Source organism: Nothobranchius furzeri, chromosome 14 (genome assembly GCF_043380555.1).
Source record: "Nothobranchius furzeri strain GRZ-AD chromosome 14, NfurGRZ-RIMD1, whole genome shotgun sequence".
NCBI lineage: Eukaryota > Metazoa > Chordata > Actinopteri > Cyprinodontiformes > Nothobranchiidae > Nothobranchius > Nothobranchius furzeri.
The window spans coordinates 27,814,145-27,830,845 of NC_091754.1; the positions used below are offsets into that span (position 1 = coordinate 27,814,145).

General features: G+C 42.6%; 1 protein-coding gene across 1 annotated transcript; it reads right to left on the reverse strand.

Annotated features, from left to right (window-relative positions):
• Positions 1-785: 785 nt before the first annotated feature.
• Positions 786-14,108, reverse strand: tspan7 (tetraspanin 7). Its single transcript, XM_015966074.3, has 8 exons — positions 13,899-14,108; positions 2,342-2,530; positions 2,020-2,094; positions 1,793-1,888; positions 1,438-1,593; positions 1,145-1,228; positions 980-1,065; positions 786-909 (listed from the first exon to the last, which is right to left on the reverse strand). Exons 1-7 carry the CDS (start codon positions 13,962-13,964, stop codon positions 997-999), a joined length of 735 nt encoding a protein of 244 aa, XP_015821560.1. The 5' UTR covers positions 13,965-14,108; the 3' UTR covers positions 786-909; positions 980-996.
• Between the last annotated feature and the right edge of the window lie 2,593 nt (positions 14,109-16,701).

The following is a 16,701-nucleotide window of genomic DNA, read 5'->3' on the forward strand; positions in this document are numbered from 1 at the left end:
GTTGTCAAGAAGTTATTTCACAGTAGAACTTTTACAACAACAACAAAATCACAGTTGTTTCCTTGCCTCTGTCAATTTTATATGTTATTTTTGGGCAAAAAATATTATTTATGTTATAAAAAATACATAAATTCTCCCTTTTTTCTCCTTTGATGACCTAAAGTCTCCTTCTACACAAAATTAAAGCAGCAATCTCAAGTTTCCCCCCTTTAAGGAATTCTGTATGACATTTTAGAAATTCATAAAAGAGATCGTCGTACCCTGTACTGTGATATAATGTAGGCAATACATACATCTGTCCCATAGAGCCCCATTCAATTAGCATTAGCCGATAGTGTTAGATGAAATTTCTGTTGTCTGGCAAGATGTCCGCATTCACGAATGAGAGGCGTTGCTTCATGCTGCAATTACAAAAAAAGAGGAAGGGGCTTAATGTGCAGTATATTTTCCCACCTCTAGATGTTGTCCTCTGAGGAAAAAACTCAGAATTTCTGCTTTAAGTAGAGAAAAACCACTTTAGGGATATACAAAGATGAGCTGTAACAAAGTAGAATTCAAAAGAAAACCTGATCTATTGAATGATAACTTTCAGGTTCAGGTATCTTTAGGGTTAAGGGATGGCCCTCTGAGGTGACCTGCTGTGGGTTCAGACAACTCTGCTCCACCTGCTTCTTCTAGGCTGCACTGATGAGAAATAACCAGCTGATGAGCAACTTCTACATCAAGCAGCGACGTGGTGCGTGGTATAGTAAGCTTTGATGCAACTGCAGTGACTCAAGGAATGGTGCTTTACAGTAAGTTACATTAAGATAATACATTAAAATCACAGGCAGAGAGACACTCAAAGGTCAGTTCCAATTCAGATGTGTGATGGTGTCTTGGAAATTCGTCTTTTCTTCTCTCCATCTCCTAAAAAACAAAGAGAAGAGTTACTTTCATTTCGTTGGTGTTTCCCGCCACCTCATCAGTCAGCTCTCACCTGCCACGCCACATCAGCTAGACCATCTCGTACTGATTGGCTGTGATAATCCGGGACAGACAGCAGGCCAGCAACATGCCAATCAGCTGGAACACAACAAATGTTTATTTTACGTCTTCTAACGGAATAATTTTCCTTTTTTTGGACAGTGGAAAATATTTGCACCTGTGAGAAGGCGATTCCAAACGTCACTCCTGCAATGATGGCCATGTTGGTTTCCATAAAGGATGTGACCAACTCGAAGCATCCCTGAAACACACGGGGCATTTTAATGTGCAAAGGAGACAGGGACGTGTTGTGTGTGCAAATCAGGGGCAAGATGGGTGTGTGGGAGAGTATGTGCGGAGAAGGCAAGGGTTTGAAAATTTACATTAGGGGTCTCACGTGTAACCAAAAACGATGGCATTCATTGAGATGCATCGAGGATGGAGCAGCAGGAAACAGTGTGTAAAACCCACCTGGTGGTAGACCTTGCTCGGAGCTGCGGTTGCATTGCGGAGGTCTTCTTGGTTGCAATCAGAGGAGTTGAAGCAGCAGCTGGCAGGAATACCGTTGGAGGGGTAATACACACTGGCAAACCAGCTGGTGTAGTTGTAAACTCCACAGCAGCGCAGCTGTTAGAAAAACAGAAGCAAGAGGAAGAACGCTTAGAATATCAGTCTCTGGTAAAGCTGTAGATCTTTGAGAAATAGAACAAAGGATTTTCACTTTATGAAACATTAAATATTTTTGTTCTTTATGACACATAAGTAATATTTTAGTATTGTGACCCTTTCCTCTTTAGCTCTTTAGACCGAACACATCAGAACTCACGTTGTGCTGTAAGTTATCGACGGCGCGGCTCGCCTCATCCTCAGCGTTGTAGTTCAGGACCGCGTCAGTGTATGTCCTGCGAAAGGTTCCCTTTATCTGAGGCATGCAAATACACGTTCTATCAGATAATGCAAACACACACACACACACACACACACACACACACACACACACACACACACACACACATGCATGTATGTATAAAGCTGTTATGAAGTCATTCTGACCTCGTGGCGAAACACAAATCCAGAGATCCCTGCCACCAACTCGGCAAGGAAGATGAGTGACAGGAACATGGCGTACTGTAGAAACAAAAGGGAAGCAGGAGATTTGCATGGTTTGCATGGAAAACCTCTGCCTCTAAATGTTATTTGACTATGATTGCACACACACACACGCTCTCTCTCACGCACACTCACTTAACCACCGTTAGCCAAAGTGCCCTGCAGCATCTCCTTGATTTCTCATTTCTCCATGCAGGACAGAGGTCAGCCATTATTCCCTGTATCATGTGACCTGAGGCTAATTAATCATTTCTCACTCTCTCACCAGCTTCAGCATCCATGGGCTTCCTCTGCAGGTAGCAAAGCATCCAAACAGGCCAAAGACGATAATGACAGTCCCGGTGCCGATGAGGACGTATGGAGCATTGGTAGAGTTGTCAGCGATCAGAGAGATGTACGGGCCCAGCATCAACTTCCCCCATACTCCTACTGCAAGCAGTATGGCTCCTGTTATCTAAAGGGTGGGGGTGGGAGGGAGGGATGTAACAAGAAAGCACAGGCAAGAGAATGAAAGCAGGGAAGAGGCCTTTTATCTTCGCTCTTGTGCGTTGTTTCAACAGTTGTGTTTTCACAGCGCTACGACAGAAAGGAGGAGGGAAAGGATCAAGGTGGAACAAAAAGGGGAGCAATTAGAGTAAGGAGGAGGAGCCAGAATACACCAAATCATCTGGAGCACAGGGTGCCAATCACCTTCTTCATGAATATGCCTGCACCCGCTGCACACAGGGAGAGAGAGAGAAAGAGAGAGGGATTAAATGGAAAGAGGACAAATCAAAGGAGCTCTTTGATCCGAGGCGAGACGCTTCCTCCTGTTGCGCCTCTTTTAGCATTTCAAATGAATGCTGTGGATAAAAGAGCGTGTTGTTCGAGGCAGCTGAAGCGGTGTGTGTCTCAGCTGGGTTTGTCTCGCTGGCTCTGTGAAAGGAGTGGGGTGCTGAGCGGCGGCTGATGATCTGACTGCAGCAAGGGCCGACTCATCCTTCTTACATCCTTCCCTTCTCAAAGGAGGCAGCTCGTCGCCCTGCTGTCAGGCCTTCTGATTACAGAAGGAACAGTCTGTGCTAAACGTCTCTGTCTCTGTCCTCTTAACTATTCATCTGTGGCAGAAAGGAAATGATCCCTAAATATTAATAAGAAAATGTCCTGCGTTGTGCCCGCACATCTGACAATTACATAAACATGTTTACTCAAGGTGTGCACATAATGACTGGACAAAGGCTCAGTTCCCATAGCTGCCTTTGGCCTTTCTGCCGTTTTTCTGTAATTTTGTTCAAAATTATTCATCTAAAATCTTAAAAACAAAGCTACACAATGTTCTTTTAGATTAATACTCATTAAATTACAGGGAGTGCAGAATTATTAGGCAAATGAGTATTTTGTCCACATCATCCTCTTCATGCATGTTGTCTTACTCCAAGCTGTATAGGCTCGAAAGCCTTCTACCAATTAAGCATATTAGGTGATGTGCATCTCTGTAATGAGAAGGGGTGTGGTCTAATGACATCAACACCCTATATCAGGTGTGCATAATTATTAGGCAACTTCCTTTCCTTTGGCAAAATGGGTCAAAAGAAGGACTTGACAGGCTCAGAAAAGTCAAAAATAGTGAGATATCTTGCAGAGGGATGCAGCAGTCTTAAAACTGCAAAGCTTCTGAAGCGTGATCATCGAACAATCAAGCGTTTCATTCAAAATAGTCAACAGGGTCGCAAGAAGCGTGTGGAATTACCAAGGTGCAAAATAACTGCCCATGAACTGAGAAAAGTCAAGCGTGCAGCTGCCAAGATGCCACTTGCCTCCAGTTTGGCCATATTTCAGAGCTGCAACATCACTGGAGTGCCCAATAGCACAAGGTGTGCAATACTCAGAGACATGGCCAAGGTAAGAAAGGCTGAAAGACGACCACCACTGAACAAGACACACAAGCTGAAACGTCAAGACTGGGCCAAGAAATATCTCAAGACTGATTTTTCTAAGGGTTTATGGACTGATGAAATGAGAGTGAGTCTTGATGGGCCCGTGGCTGGATTGGTAAAGGGCAGAGAGCTCCAGTCCGACTCAGAGGCCAGCAAGGTGGAGGAGGAGTACTGGTTTGGGCTGGTATCATCAAAGATGAGCTTGTGGGGCCTTTTCGGGATGAGGATGGAGACAAGCTCAACTCCCAGTCCTACTGCCAGTTTCTGGAAGACACCTTCTTCAAGCAGTGGTACAGGAAGAAGTCTGCATCCTTCAAGAAAAACATGATTTTCATGCAGGACAATGCTCCATCACACACGTCCAAGTACTCCACAGCGTGGCTGGCAGGAAAGGGTATAAAGGATGAAAAATTAATGACATGGCCTCCTTGTTCACATGATCTGAACCCCATTGAGAACCTGTGGTCCATCATCAAATGTGAAATTTACAAGGAGGGAAAACAGTACACCTCTCTGAACAGTGTCTGGGAGGCTGTGGTTGCTGCTGCACGCAATGTTGATGGTGAACAGATCAAAACACTGACAGAATCCATGGATGGCAGGCTTTTGAGTGTCCTTGCAAAGAAAGGTGGCTATATTGGTCGCTGATTTGTTTTTGTATTGTTTTTGAATGTCAGAAATGTATATTTGGGAATGTGGAGATGTTATATTGGTTTCACTGGTAATAAATAATTGAAATGGGTATATATTTGTTTTTTGTTAAGTTGCCTAATAATTATGCACAGTAATAGTCACCTGCACACACGAATACCCCCCTAAAATGGCTAAAACTAAAAACTACTTCCAAAAACATTCAGCTTTGATATTAATGAGTTTTTTTGGGTTCATTGAGAACATGGTGGTTGTTCAATAAAATTATTCCTCAAAAATACAACTTGCCTAATAATTGTGCACTCCCTGTACAGTGCAAATGAGCGGTTGGTCAAAGAAAGCTGGCATCAATCTCATGGCACATAAAGAGTCATGTGGCAGACGGAAAGAAGAGACTGCATAAAAGTTATGGAATAAGGAACGAGGCACAATTACATCATTAAAACGGTAATTCAGTTTTTGATTAATGATTAGACGTGTCAGTCTTTACTCGGATAACTGCTGTTAAATGAGCATTGCTGATGACCTATGGGTGGTTTGATGCTGAGGAGAGGAAGCACACACTGTTTATGTGCAGACTGATCACACACAGCTGAGACTTTAAACAAACTCTATGGTGTTCAGTGAAAAAAACTTAGTTTTTCTGTAATTATTCAGATTTCTGTTTCTCAGGATTAGGATTTTCACAGATTAACAGTGTTGACAAAAATTCACACAGAACTGACAAGAATCTAATCTTGATCATAACGGATGATAGATTTTTCAGTTCTGTGTCCATCCAGCAATTCTCTCTGCATTAGTACAGTAGTAGTGCTCCTCCTTGTTTTCTCTTATTTACAATCTTACACTGATGGATGTTCATGATGGTAAAATGTACTACAGTGATCTCACTTCTCCACACAGAATGCTGGCTGAAAAACGTCATTTTGCTCAACATTTTTGTGAAACATTACGATGTTTTAAACTCCCACTAAGGACAAAATGAACACCACATGTGCAGAAAAAAGATGAGCAAATAGCAAAGAGCAACAGGGGTGCTGAGTTTGCCTACTGGGTTTGGTGGGAGCAGTGGTGGTTGTAGATTGATACAGCTGCTGGGAGGAAGGACCTACGACACCGTTCCGTCATGACTGCAAAAGTCATGCATGGGGTTGGACGCATTGTCTAACAGTGATGCTATTTTGCTAGAGTCCTTCTGTCTCTCACCTACTGCACCGGATCGAGGGGCATCATAGGACAGAGAAAGCCTTCTTATTTATTAAACTATATTATAAAAAGTGGTGGCTCGTCCATAGGGGGCGCTAGGGCAGCACCCCACCAGTCTCACAGAAGAAGAAGATAGGAATCACAAAATATATGTAAAAAAAACATGAAAATCAAATTAAACAATTGGCTGTGTGTATAAACTGCATTTAAGTGTAGTTTAAAAATGTTCTTTCACACGTTTACCATGATCGAATCATCTTTGCAGAAATCTTTGCCTTTGGTTGCAGAGGTTTGTGCCTGAAACCGGTGTCAGTACCAGATCTGCTCGGGGCCTGCGTCTGCCAAATACGTCACAGTAGATGATTGGCTGAACGTAGAAGAAGAAGAAGAAGAAGAAGAAGAAGAAGAAGAAGAAGAAGAAGAAGAAGAAGAAGAAGAAGAAGAAGAAAAGATCTTTTCTATGGCGCCTCTCAAGACAAAAATCACGTGGCGCTTCACAAAAACAAAAAATGTACAAATATAAAAAAAATTTAGAAAATAGTTAAAAATATATTTAAAATGAGCAAAAATAGACAATTGTGATTAAAAAATGTTAAGAAAGAGAGAGAGTGAAAAGGAAACAGTGAACTCAGTGGATCCTGAGGAAGGTGGAATAGGTGGGGAGGGCAGAATAAAGAGAGTGGTGAAGAAGGTCATACAAAAGCCAGCTTGAACAAGTGAGTCTTCAGCTGCTTTTTGAAGGAGTCCACTGAGTCCACTGATCTCAGGCTCAGGGGGAGAGAGTTCCAGAGTCTGGGAGCCACAGCAGCAAATGATCTGTCACCTTTGGTCTTTAGCCTGGTGCTGCACAGCCAGTAGGCTTTGATCACTGGACCTCAGGGACCTGCTGGGGGTGTGGGGACTAAGAAGATCACCAATGTAAGATGGTGCTTGTCCATGTAAGGCCCTATAGACCAGAACCAGGATCTTGAAATGAACCCTGAAGTTGACTGGCAGCCAGTGAAGCTGGAGGAGAAGCGGGGTGATGTGGGTTGATGTGAGTTGCAGTAGTCTAAGCGTGAGGAGATACAGGTGTGGAGAACTGGTCTCAAGTTCAGAGCGGGACAGAATGGGACTCAGCTTAGCAATGTTCCTGAGATGTAAGAAGGAAGAGCGAACAAGAGAACTGACATGAGAATCCAGGGTGAGAGCTGGGTCAAAGGTCACGTAAAACTCACAGAAGTTATGATACCACGCTCGTAAAAGTTACGTTAGCACATTGGCAATGAACATTTTGATTGGTCAGAATGAATTTAAGGTTGTAGTCCTGTAGTCCCAAAAATCAACTTTTTGGAAATATTTTGTAATTTCCAAAGTAAATGTAAAATAAAAGAAAACATATCAACTGATAAACGGTGACCCTCAAAAGTTCTTGATTTTGATGAAATTGGGCAAAGTAAAACATAAGAACTTTACTGAAAAGACACCAAGCAACATTTTAAATGAATGAATGTATTTACTCAACAATTAAGGAAATATACAGACGATTTCCACAGATACAAACAGATATGGCTTCACACATAAGAACTGTACTGATGTTGGTTTTATTTAGTTTCACATTCTAATACAAAACAAAGATAATATGGTGTTTTATAAACAAATTACAATTATAAAGAAAACATTTAGGTGGTAACAAACAAGAATTGAATTACAAAACTGCTGATTTCTTTCTAAAACTTATGTGTGACAGCTGAGTGGATTGGCCGTAATGTGACGTCATCAGTAGGCGCAGGACCCCGAGCCGATCTGGCTCCTGATGACGTATCTCCTAGGCAACCGGGGCGGGGCCAAGACATCAAGGCGAGGTTCCTTGGGATTGAGAAACACCCATGGTACCGATACCGGGCAGAGTCTGAGTTTAGCTCAGCATGTTCACCCAGAACTGGAAGCTCTCCACAGTTCACTGTTCATTTCTTTTATTTGATTTTAATTTTTTTAGCTCACTGTTCTTTGCTCGTTTTAGGGAGGCTGAATTTACTTTGTGGAGTTTTTTTATTATGGAGAACTGGAAACAGATTGAATGTGGTATCAGAGACTTGTAAACACTCTCCAGCAGCTAAAAACAGCCCCAAAACATCAGGAATCAGCTCAGTGTGACATTGGGATATTGGATTACACAAACCAACTGGATTTTTTTTACCATAACACGGATTATGACCATAACCCAGCAAAAATAAGACTGAATTTATGCTTTCGACTTCATGAAATTAGCTTTGTTTTGCTGCTGCGTTTCTCCGCGAGTTTTGCAGGTAGAGTAAGGGTGCTTATATTGTTGTAAAGAGGAGAGTCCGGGCTTTAATTTAAACAATTCTGCTTTGGATAGGATCATATTGCATTGTCTCTGCTGTGTGTTTTTCTCTACATGTGTATTTAGCTTTTTTCAGCCTTTTTATTTAGAGCCTTGTTGTCATTGGTGAGGTAAAAAACATGGATTCTATCTTTTGGATCATGAGACTCTTTCAGTTAAGTATGTGTGCAGTTTGCAGTTTGTTGCTGGAAGTGTTCATAGACCTCAAGCCGGGTCCTTTGGATTCAAGTTGTGTGACCAATAAGAATGGTAATGTAGTGTCCCCTAGTGGTGATATGTGGTTAGTGCATCTGAAAACAGATGGCAAAAATGTGCCCCGATGTGCCCTCAAAAAAAAAAAAATCACCAGCTGCCACTGAATCTGAATCCTGTTATTGATTACAGTTCTGCATAATTTTAGAAACACAAACATTCCAGCCAAACTCGATGCACCAGAAGAGCTGTATTTCACTGCTGATGGAGATGTTGTATTAATGATTGAAAATAACAGATTAACAGTTAAACAATTGTTTAATGTGGAGCTGATGGTGTAAAGGTTTATAAAATATTAACCACTACGAAAGTTTGGAGACTAAAAATGTTTTAATACGCCACATTTCTGCCTTGGCTGCACTCAGACTAGCCGTTAGCTCATCAGTCCTGGATGTAAATGGCATTTCTTCAAACAGAAGCTGTTTAGGAGACTGTCTGAAATAGGAAAGATAATAGCAACTCAGCCAACTGCTATTAATTCCTTATTAGCTGCATTGCTATTAAAACTTGTGGTAATATTCACATCGTAGACTAATCTAGATACATGCCACAGACACATCTACAACAAATACGCCCTTTGGTCATTTTACGACTGATTTCACTCAACTGACACCAAAAGAGGAAAGTAAACACTTGGTAATGATTAAAGCTGGCACAGATCCAGAGATAAATCCCTCTCTCCCAGCTGAAGATAAAAAGTGGAGTTATTTTTCAAACCTGACCTTTGTTCTCTCTCAAGTTTAGAACAGGTAAAAGTGACCCTGTTATTTTCCACTGATCACTTCCCCAATGACAAACACCAGGTGACCAGGAGAAAACTGCTTTGGAAAACATTAAAAGGTAAAGTAGTGGAAAATCTGGATCCCTGCAGGCGAACAGGAAGGACTAACAATAAAGTCATCTCAACTTCTGCACTGATTTGTTGGCTTTTGAATATTTAAATTTTAAAAAATTAAAATGCAGATTCTACTTGATCAAGATGCATCAAAAAGATGGACCATAAATTAAACGATCAGTGATGGTGTTGTAGGAATGATCAGTCAGCATGGTGTTCCTGGACATAAATGCTTAAACTTCAAATCAAGTACCCGACATATAAACACACTTCATTATTTCATTGCTGCAAAAATCATTTTTAAATCCAAAACTGCAATAAAGTAGTTGTGGTCATTGATTTGTAGCGTTGCCTATGAAAGGCCATCACTCTGCAGGAGCACAAGGTATCAAACTTCCACTGACTTGTTCTAATTTCTCCATAAATTTAGAAATTTTGACAGAATAATCTGAAATTTGCACGTGGTTTACTTTGATCAAACTAAATGCCAAACCTATTGGTTCTTGGATCCCATTATCTTTTATACAGAAGGATCTATTATATCTTTGTGATCTGATGTTTTTTGGCTAGTGTCCAGGTGAGCCGCAGCGCAGACAGCTGATGATTCAGTCAGCCAGTAACGATTTCAATTAAACAGCAACTGCTGCAGAGGCTTTGTGTCAGAGAGCGGTCCTTATGATCATAATTTACTCACTGCATGACCTACATTATCCAAACATCTGCTATAAACAACAACAAAGCATCTGAACGTTTGCATGCATTGCCACTGAGGATGTTAAGTCTGACGGACTCAGTCTGATGCGTTCTGACACCCTTCTTCGTCCCCTCTGGAGCCCCACAGCTTCTCTTTGCCACGCAACTTCACACGTTTTTGTTTGAAATCCAATACCCAGCCGGCCGCCGTGGCAACGGCACTGAGTTTAAAAGAGGTAGGTCACCATCCCCCTTTCTCCTTTGCCTCCCTCAGCCTAATAAAGAAACACAAAGTGCAATGACAAAATCCTTGCGCGAGGACACCAGGCCTGTCCTGCTTTCTGTCTCCTTAAGACGACATACGTCTTCTCACGTGTGTCATTATTTGCTGTGACAAGCTGCAGACCGTGAAAGCGAGGCCTGACACGGAGACATCTCTCCCACCTTGAAGAGTGAACGCCAACGCTCTCTCCAAAATCTCCCCCCGGGGGTTGAAGTGAGCTACTGGACACGTCTGACCACCTGAAACCTGATGCTGATGTCAGGGAGTGCTTGCTGATCATCTAATCTGGACTATATATAAAACCACATGATGGTGACACCAAATGCAAAGGTTCAACTAAGAGATTCCAGTTATTTTTAAAGGGATATTCCACCCAAATTTGAAACTATGTCTGCTGACATATTTTTCAGAGTTAAAAAAGTGGGAGAAAAAAACAATTTGTAACCAAACTTGTCGGTCTCCTGACTCGGCTGAACTACTTTCACTTTAGCTTAGCATAAAACACAGTAAGTGAATGGACCCAACTAGCATAGTGAGTAAAATTGTCATTAAATTCACTCAGTAGTGATCCCAACTCTACTTGGTGACTTAAATAATCAGACTGACTGCAATTGAAAATAATTAGTAACATAAAGGAATCACAGACACCATTTTAGTCTTGGGACTACTTTATGACAAAGCACAGCTGTAAGCCTCCACTGAAAGGTGCAAGGCAGCTCAAAGACAGCTGCTTTGGTACACACAGATGACCACATTGTTAGTGAATTGGCTTTCCTTTTTACTGAGTGATTTTAATGACAATTTTACTCACAATGCTAGTTGGATCCATTCACTTACTGTGTTTTATGCTAAGCTAAAGCTAAAGACGCAGAGCTGGGTCAGGAGAATGACTGGGTTGGTTAAATATTATTTTTCCCACTTATAATTTTGGGTGAAATATCCCTTTAATTTTTTTTTAATTCAGTGGAAGACAAAATAAATAAACTAGATACTGTAAACACATTTGCCAGATAATTATCTTTCAGAAATTATTAAAGTATTCCATCCCTGATCGGAACAGAAGATGAATCCATCATGAACTTAAATCTAAAACCAAACTTTAGATGTTACTGGGCTAATGTACCATCTTCATCGTCAGCTCTGCAGCTGCAGCCTCACATCTGGAAATGGGAAAAGCCGAAGGAAAACACAAAGTGGCAAAACGCAAAGAAGAGGATGAGAACTGAGCAATTATTTTTCCTTTCATCCCAGAGTAAACCAACCATGAATCAATTCAAGTAGCTGGCATAACTCCTTGTTGATTACAGAAATGATTCTAGCAAATGTGTGTTTTTAAGTGACAATTTGCTGCGTGAGACCTTGATCGATTTAATCATTTCTGAGAAAATTCAAAGTGTGTCTGGTACTGTTATGGTTCATACACCACTGCTGGGTGTGTCTCATGTTTTTGGTTCATCTGTAGCACAGAAATAAAGAGATAGTGCACAACACCCAAGCAGGAGGTGTTGTCTTACTTTGCTGCCCTGCAGATCTAAATATAGGCCTGTATAAAAAATAAGTGAGATTACAAGATCCAAGTGACTTCTCTGGAGAAAATATCATAAACATCTATCAACTGACTCATCAATGAACCAAATGTGGGACATTATCTCAAGTATTTATTAGACGTAAAACTTTACACTTGGTTGTTTTTATTAACGTTAAACACATAAGAGTGCTTCTGTTTTGGCTGCACTTATTAAGGTGGTTTAAAAAGTCTTATTTTTGTTAAGTTATTGTCCCATAACGTTTTTTTTACAGCGAAATGTTACACTTGGTTTATTCCATACTATATAGTTTTCAAGTAAATTTTTAAAAACTTTCCCATCCATCCATCCATCCATCCCTTTTCGGCTGATTATCCGAGGTCGGGTCACAAGGTAGCCAGGGAGGCCCAGACTTCCCTCTCAGCCACTTGGGCCAGCTCCTCCAGGGGAATCCTAAGGTGTTCCCTGACCAGCCATGAGACATAGTCTCTCCAGTGTGTCCTGGGTCTTCCTTTAGGTCTCCTCCCAGTTGGACGTGCAGGGAAAACCTCACCAGGAGGCATCCTAACCAGATGCCTGAGCCACCTCAAATGGCTTTTCTTGATGTGGAGGAGCAGCGGGTCTACTCAGAGCCCCTTCCAGCTTCTTACCCTATCTCTAAGGGAGGGCCCAGACACCCTGCGGAGAAAACAAATTTTGGCCGCTCGTATCTACAATCTCATTCTTTCGGTTACTACCCAAAGTTTATGGCCAAATGTGAGGGTTGCGTAGGTCGACCAGTAAATCAAGAGCTTTGCCTTCCGGTTCAGCTCTCTCTTCACCACAACAGACCGATGCAACGCCAGCACCACTCCACCTGTCGATCTCGCGCTCCATCTTTTTCCTCACTCGTGTACAAGACCCCAAGATACTTAAACTCCTCCACTCGGGGCAGGACCTCATGCCTGACCTGGAGAAGGCATTCTAACCTTTTTCTGACACAAGACCATGTAAGAAAAACTTTTGATGGATCTGTAAATTAAACAATCTCAAAAAGAACCATAAATAAATAAAAAATAAAAAATATTTCAGCATGTCAGATATAATTAAACCCATTAAGAATCCCACTACCAAGAAAAATATAAAGAAATAATATTTTTAATGCAGTTAGCTATAATGTACCAGCTTACTCCATATCAGGTTGTGTAAAAGGAACTCCATGAAATGATTGGCCATTATCCTAAAAGGGTTACTGCATCGCAATAAGCCATACCTTAGTCTCAGATAACTAAAATTGTATCTGTTATGCAATGATTATGAAATACATGCACCTTTTTTGAGAAGTGATTAACTCCTTCCTGCACACAGTGGACAGCTGTTTATAAGTGTGGGTGTTGTGCATGAGCCACCACAGCCACACACTGGTTATAATAGCTCTCAGACCATATTATTTTTATTATTATGTTTGTAGACATGCATTTCATTCATGAACACTGACTATTAGAAGTAACTAAAATAATTTTTCAAAGAATTCTGAGTAAAATAAGATGAATAAACGCATCTTGAGTCACAATTAATGCATAAAAGGCTTAAATCAGAATAACCACTGATGTTACATTCCAGCACTGCGGGGTCCCTTTAAGAACCACCCAAAACGCACAGAAACTGGTCCCAAATGGGCCTTTTCAGGCAGATTAGGATTCAGATTCAATTCCAATTCAGACTTTGTCCATGTCTATGTTAATATCCTGCACCTCGCTCTCAACACCCATAACGCGCTGTTAGGTCCACGCACTGACGCCCAGCTGCCAAAATGTGTGTAACCATACACCGTTATATAAGAAGCTGCAACATTAGAACGTGTATGTTTATGAATAAACCCTAAAGACTGGCTGTTGTTCCAGCTCTGCTGTAGTTTTTTTTAAATATATATATATTTATTTTTATCAATGAACAACACCAATCCGTCGATGATGCTGGCTCCGTCCACCCTTTCATCACGCGCAACAACAAAACATCCGCGCGCACCGATGAAACCGCCGCCATCGCTCTCTGCTCTGCAGGGCTGCTTTTTTTTTTTTTTTTTTTTTTTTTTTTTGTTCCAACAAAAAGAAGGAAGCAGGTGGAAACTTACCCAGAACACGAAGGAGTAAACGATCAGAAGCGTTTTCAGACAGGTGATGACCGGTTTGGTTTCCATTATGGAGCTGTGTCGGAGCCGCTGTGTGGAGGAAGGGAGCGGAAAAAAACAGAAACGACCCTGCGTCGCGCTGCGCCCTGCGCGGATGCGGACACACGGCGTCACCGTCCGCGAGCCGGTTGCACCATCACTTTCTATCTCACATCAACGACACCCCGAGTTAATATGGAAACCAGTAGATCTTCTTTATAAGGTGATGGAGCTGATACTCAGCGGCGGAGGAAAAACTAGATCCTCTTCTTTGATACTAAAGGAGTATATTGTTAAAAAATAACCCGGTGCTTTGGAACAAACTACATAAAGTTCACTAAACCAAACAGAACAAAGTGATATATTTATGCTTAATTGCGCATGTTCAATGTTAAAAGCTAAATTAAATAAATAAAACCCCTCAACTATTTAGAAATTCAGAAAAGGACATTTGCAGTGAGGAAAATGCACAACATAGTTATTGTTAGGCTATCATTATTGTGTCAGCTACAATAAATGTCTCAAAAATATCAAACACCGACGATGTTCACACGAAGACAATTAGTTTATATTTAAGCTGGAGTTTTAGAAAGATTTGAAAAGAAATCTGAGAAACATATATTTGATTCTGATAGAAAAGTGAAAACATATTGCCTCAAACACTCCAAACTTGAAATTAAAAAAGCATATTTTCTGTTTGGTTTAAGGAATTGTGTGCCTAAATGAAGCTGTTTCAAATTGTCCCTGTTTGTGACATCAAACTGAGAAATGAGAGCTTAAACCCACCTCTCTGGAGGAGAGGTCTGCTGCTGCTGGATCTGTGGCTCTACTCTGAGCCCCTCTGAGATATCAGAGCTTCTCAGCTTATAGCAGCCTGAGCAGCAGATGGGTGGGTGTGGCCAGCTCCAGCTTATTTTCTTAAAGTGACAGAGCCCTGAAAGGTTGCTGAAAATGTCAAAAACAAAACAACTAAAATCACTTTATGTGAGAGGGATTTAGTGCAAAGAAGTTCATAAACATGTTTTGTATCGACTATAGAACTAATAATTTAATTCCTAAGTCATCCCCTCAACAAAAACATCTTATTCTTATCTTATATTCTTATAGTTATTCTGTTCAAATAACTGGAGATTAAATCAGAAAAAAGGTAAATGTCCATATGTGCTCTTGGCACCAGGATACCTTAGGCCGCAGCTTGATGATCGACTTTGTTGTCGTTTCATCTGACCTGCGGCCGCATGTCTTGGACACTCGGGTGAAGAGAGGGGCGGAGCTGTCAACTGACCACTACCTGGTGGTGAGCTGGCTCAGATAGTGGGGGAGGATGCCGGCCAGACCAGGCAGGCCCAAACGTATCGCGAGGGTCTGCTGGGAACGTCTGGCAGAGTCTCCTGTCAGAAGGAGCTTCAATTCCCACCTCCGACAGAACTCCCAAAATGTTGCGGGTGAGGCGGGGGACATTGAGTCTGAATGGACCCTGTTCTGTGCCTCCATTGTTGAGGCGGCCAACCGGAGCTGTGGTCGCAGGATTGTCGGTGCCTGTCGTGGTGGCAACCCCCGAACCCGCTGGTGGACACCGGTGGTTAGGGATGCTGTCAAGCTGAAGAAAGAGTCCTATCAGGTCTTTTTGGCCTGTGGGACTCCAGAGGCAGCTGACGGGTACCGGCAGTCCAAGCGGAACGTGGCTCGGGTGGTTGCCGAGGCAAAAACCCGGGCATGGGAGGAGTTCAGTGAGACAGCAAGACTTCCGTACGGCTTTGAGGAGATTTGGGTCCACCATCCGACGCCTCAGGGGGGAAAGCAGTGCGCTACCAACACTATCTATAGTGGGGACGGTGTGCTGCTGACTTCTACTCAGGACGTTGTGGATCGGTGGGCAGAAGACTTCGAAGACCTCCTCAATCCCACCGACATGTCTTCCAGTGAGGAAGCAGAGTCTGAGGACTTTAGATTGGCCTCTCAAATCTCTGGTGCTGAGGTCACTGAGGTGGTTAAAAAGCTCCTCTGTGGCAAGGCTCCAGGGGTGGATGAGATCCGCCCAGAGTTCCTTAAGGCTCTGTATGTTGTGGGGCTGTGTTGGCTGACGCGGCTCTGCAATATCGCGTAGACATCGGGGGCAGTCCCACTGGACTGGCAGACCGGGGTGGTGGTCCCCTTATTTAAAAAGGGGGACCACAGGGTGTGTTCCATCTACAGGGGGATCACACCCCTGAGCCTTCCTGGTAAGGTCTATTCAGGGGTTCTGGAGAGGAGGGTCCGTCGGTTTGTTGAACCTCAGATTCAGGAGGACCAATGTGGTTTTCGTCCTGGCCGTGGAACATTGGAACCAGCTCTATACCCTTAGGGGGATCCTGGAGGGTGCATGGGAATTTGCCCAACCAGTCTACATGTGTTTTGTGGATTTGGAGAAGGTGTTTGACCGCGTCCCTCGGGGGGCCCTGTGGGGGGTACTCCAGGAGTATGGGGTACCAGGCCCTCTGATACGGGCTGTTAGGTCCCTGTATGACCGGTGTCAGAGCTTGGTCCGCATTGCCGGCAGTAAGTCGGGCTCGTTCCCAGTGAGAGTTGGACTCCGCCAAGGCTACCCTTTGTCACAGATTCTGTTCATAACCTTTATGGACAGGATTTCTAGGTGCAGCCAAGGTGTGGAGGGCTTCCGTTTTGGTGGCCTGAGGATCAGGTCTCTGCTTTATGCAGATGATGTGGTCCTGTTGGCTTCATCAGAATGTGATCTTCAGCTTTTGCTGGAGCGGTTGACAGCCGAGTG

Coding starts and splice junctions, on each gene's coding strand:
- tspan7 (XM_015966074.3), bottom strand. CDS start 13,964: ATGGAAACCAAACCGGTCATCACCTGTCTGAAAACGCTTCTGATCGTT. Junction 1,889..2,019: donor GATTTGTGTTTCGCCACGAG/GTCAGAATGACT, acceptor TGCATGCCTCAG/ATAAAGGGAACCTTTCGCAG. Junction 1,594..1,792: donor TCGATAACTTACAGCACAAC/GTGAGTTCTGAT, acceptor TTTTTCTAACAG/CTGCGCTGCTGTGGAGTTTA.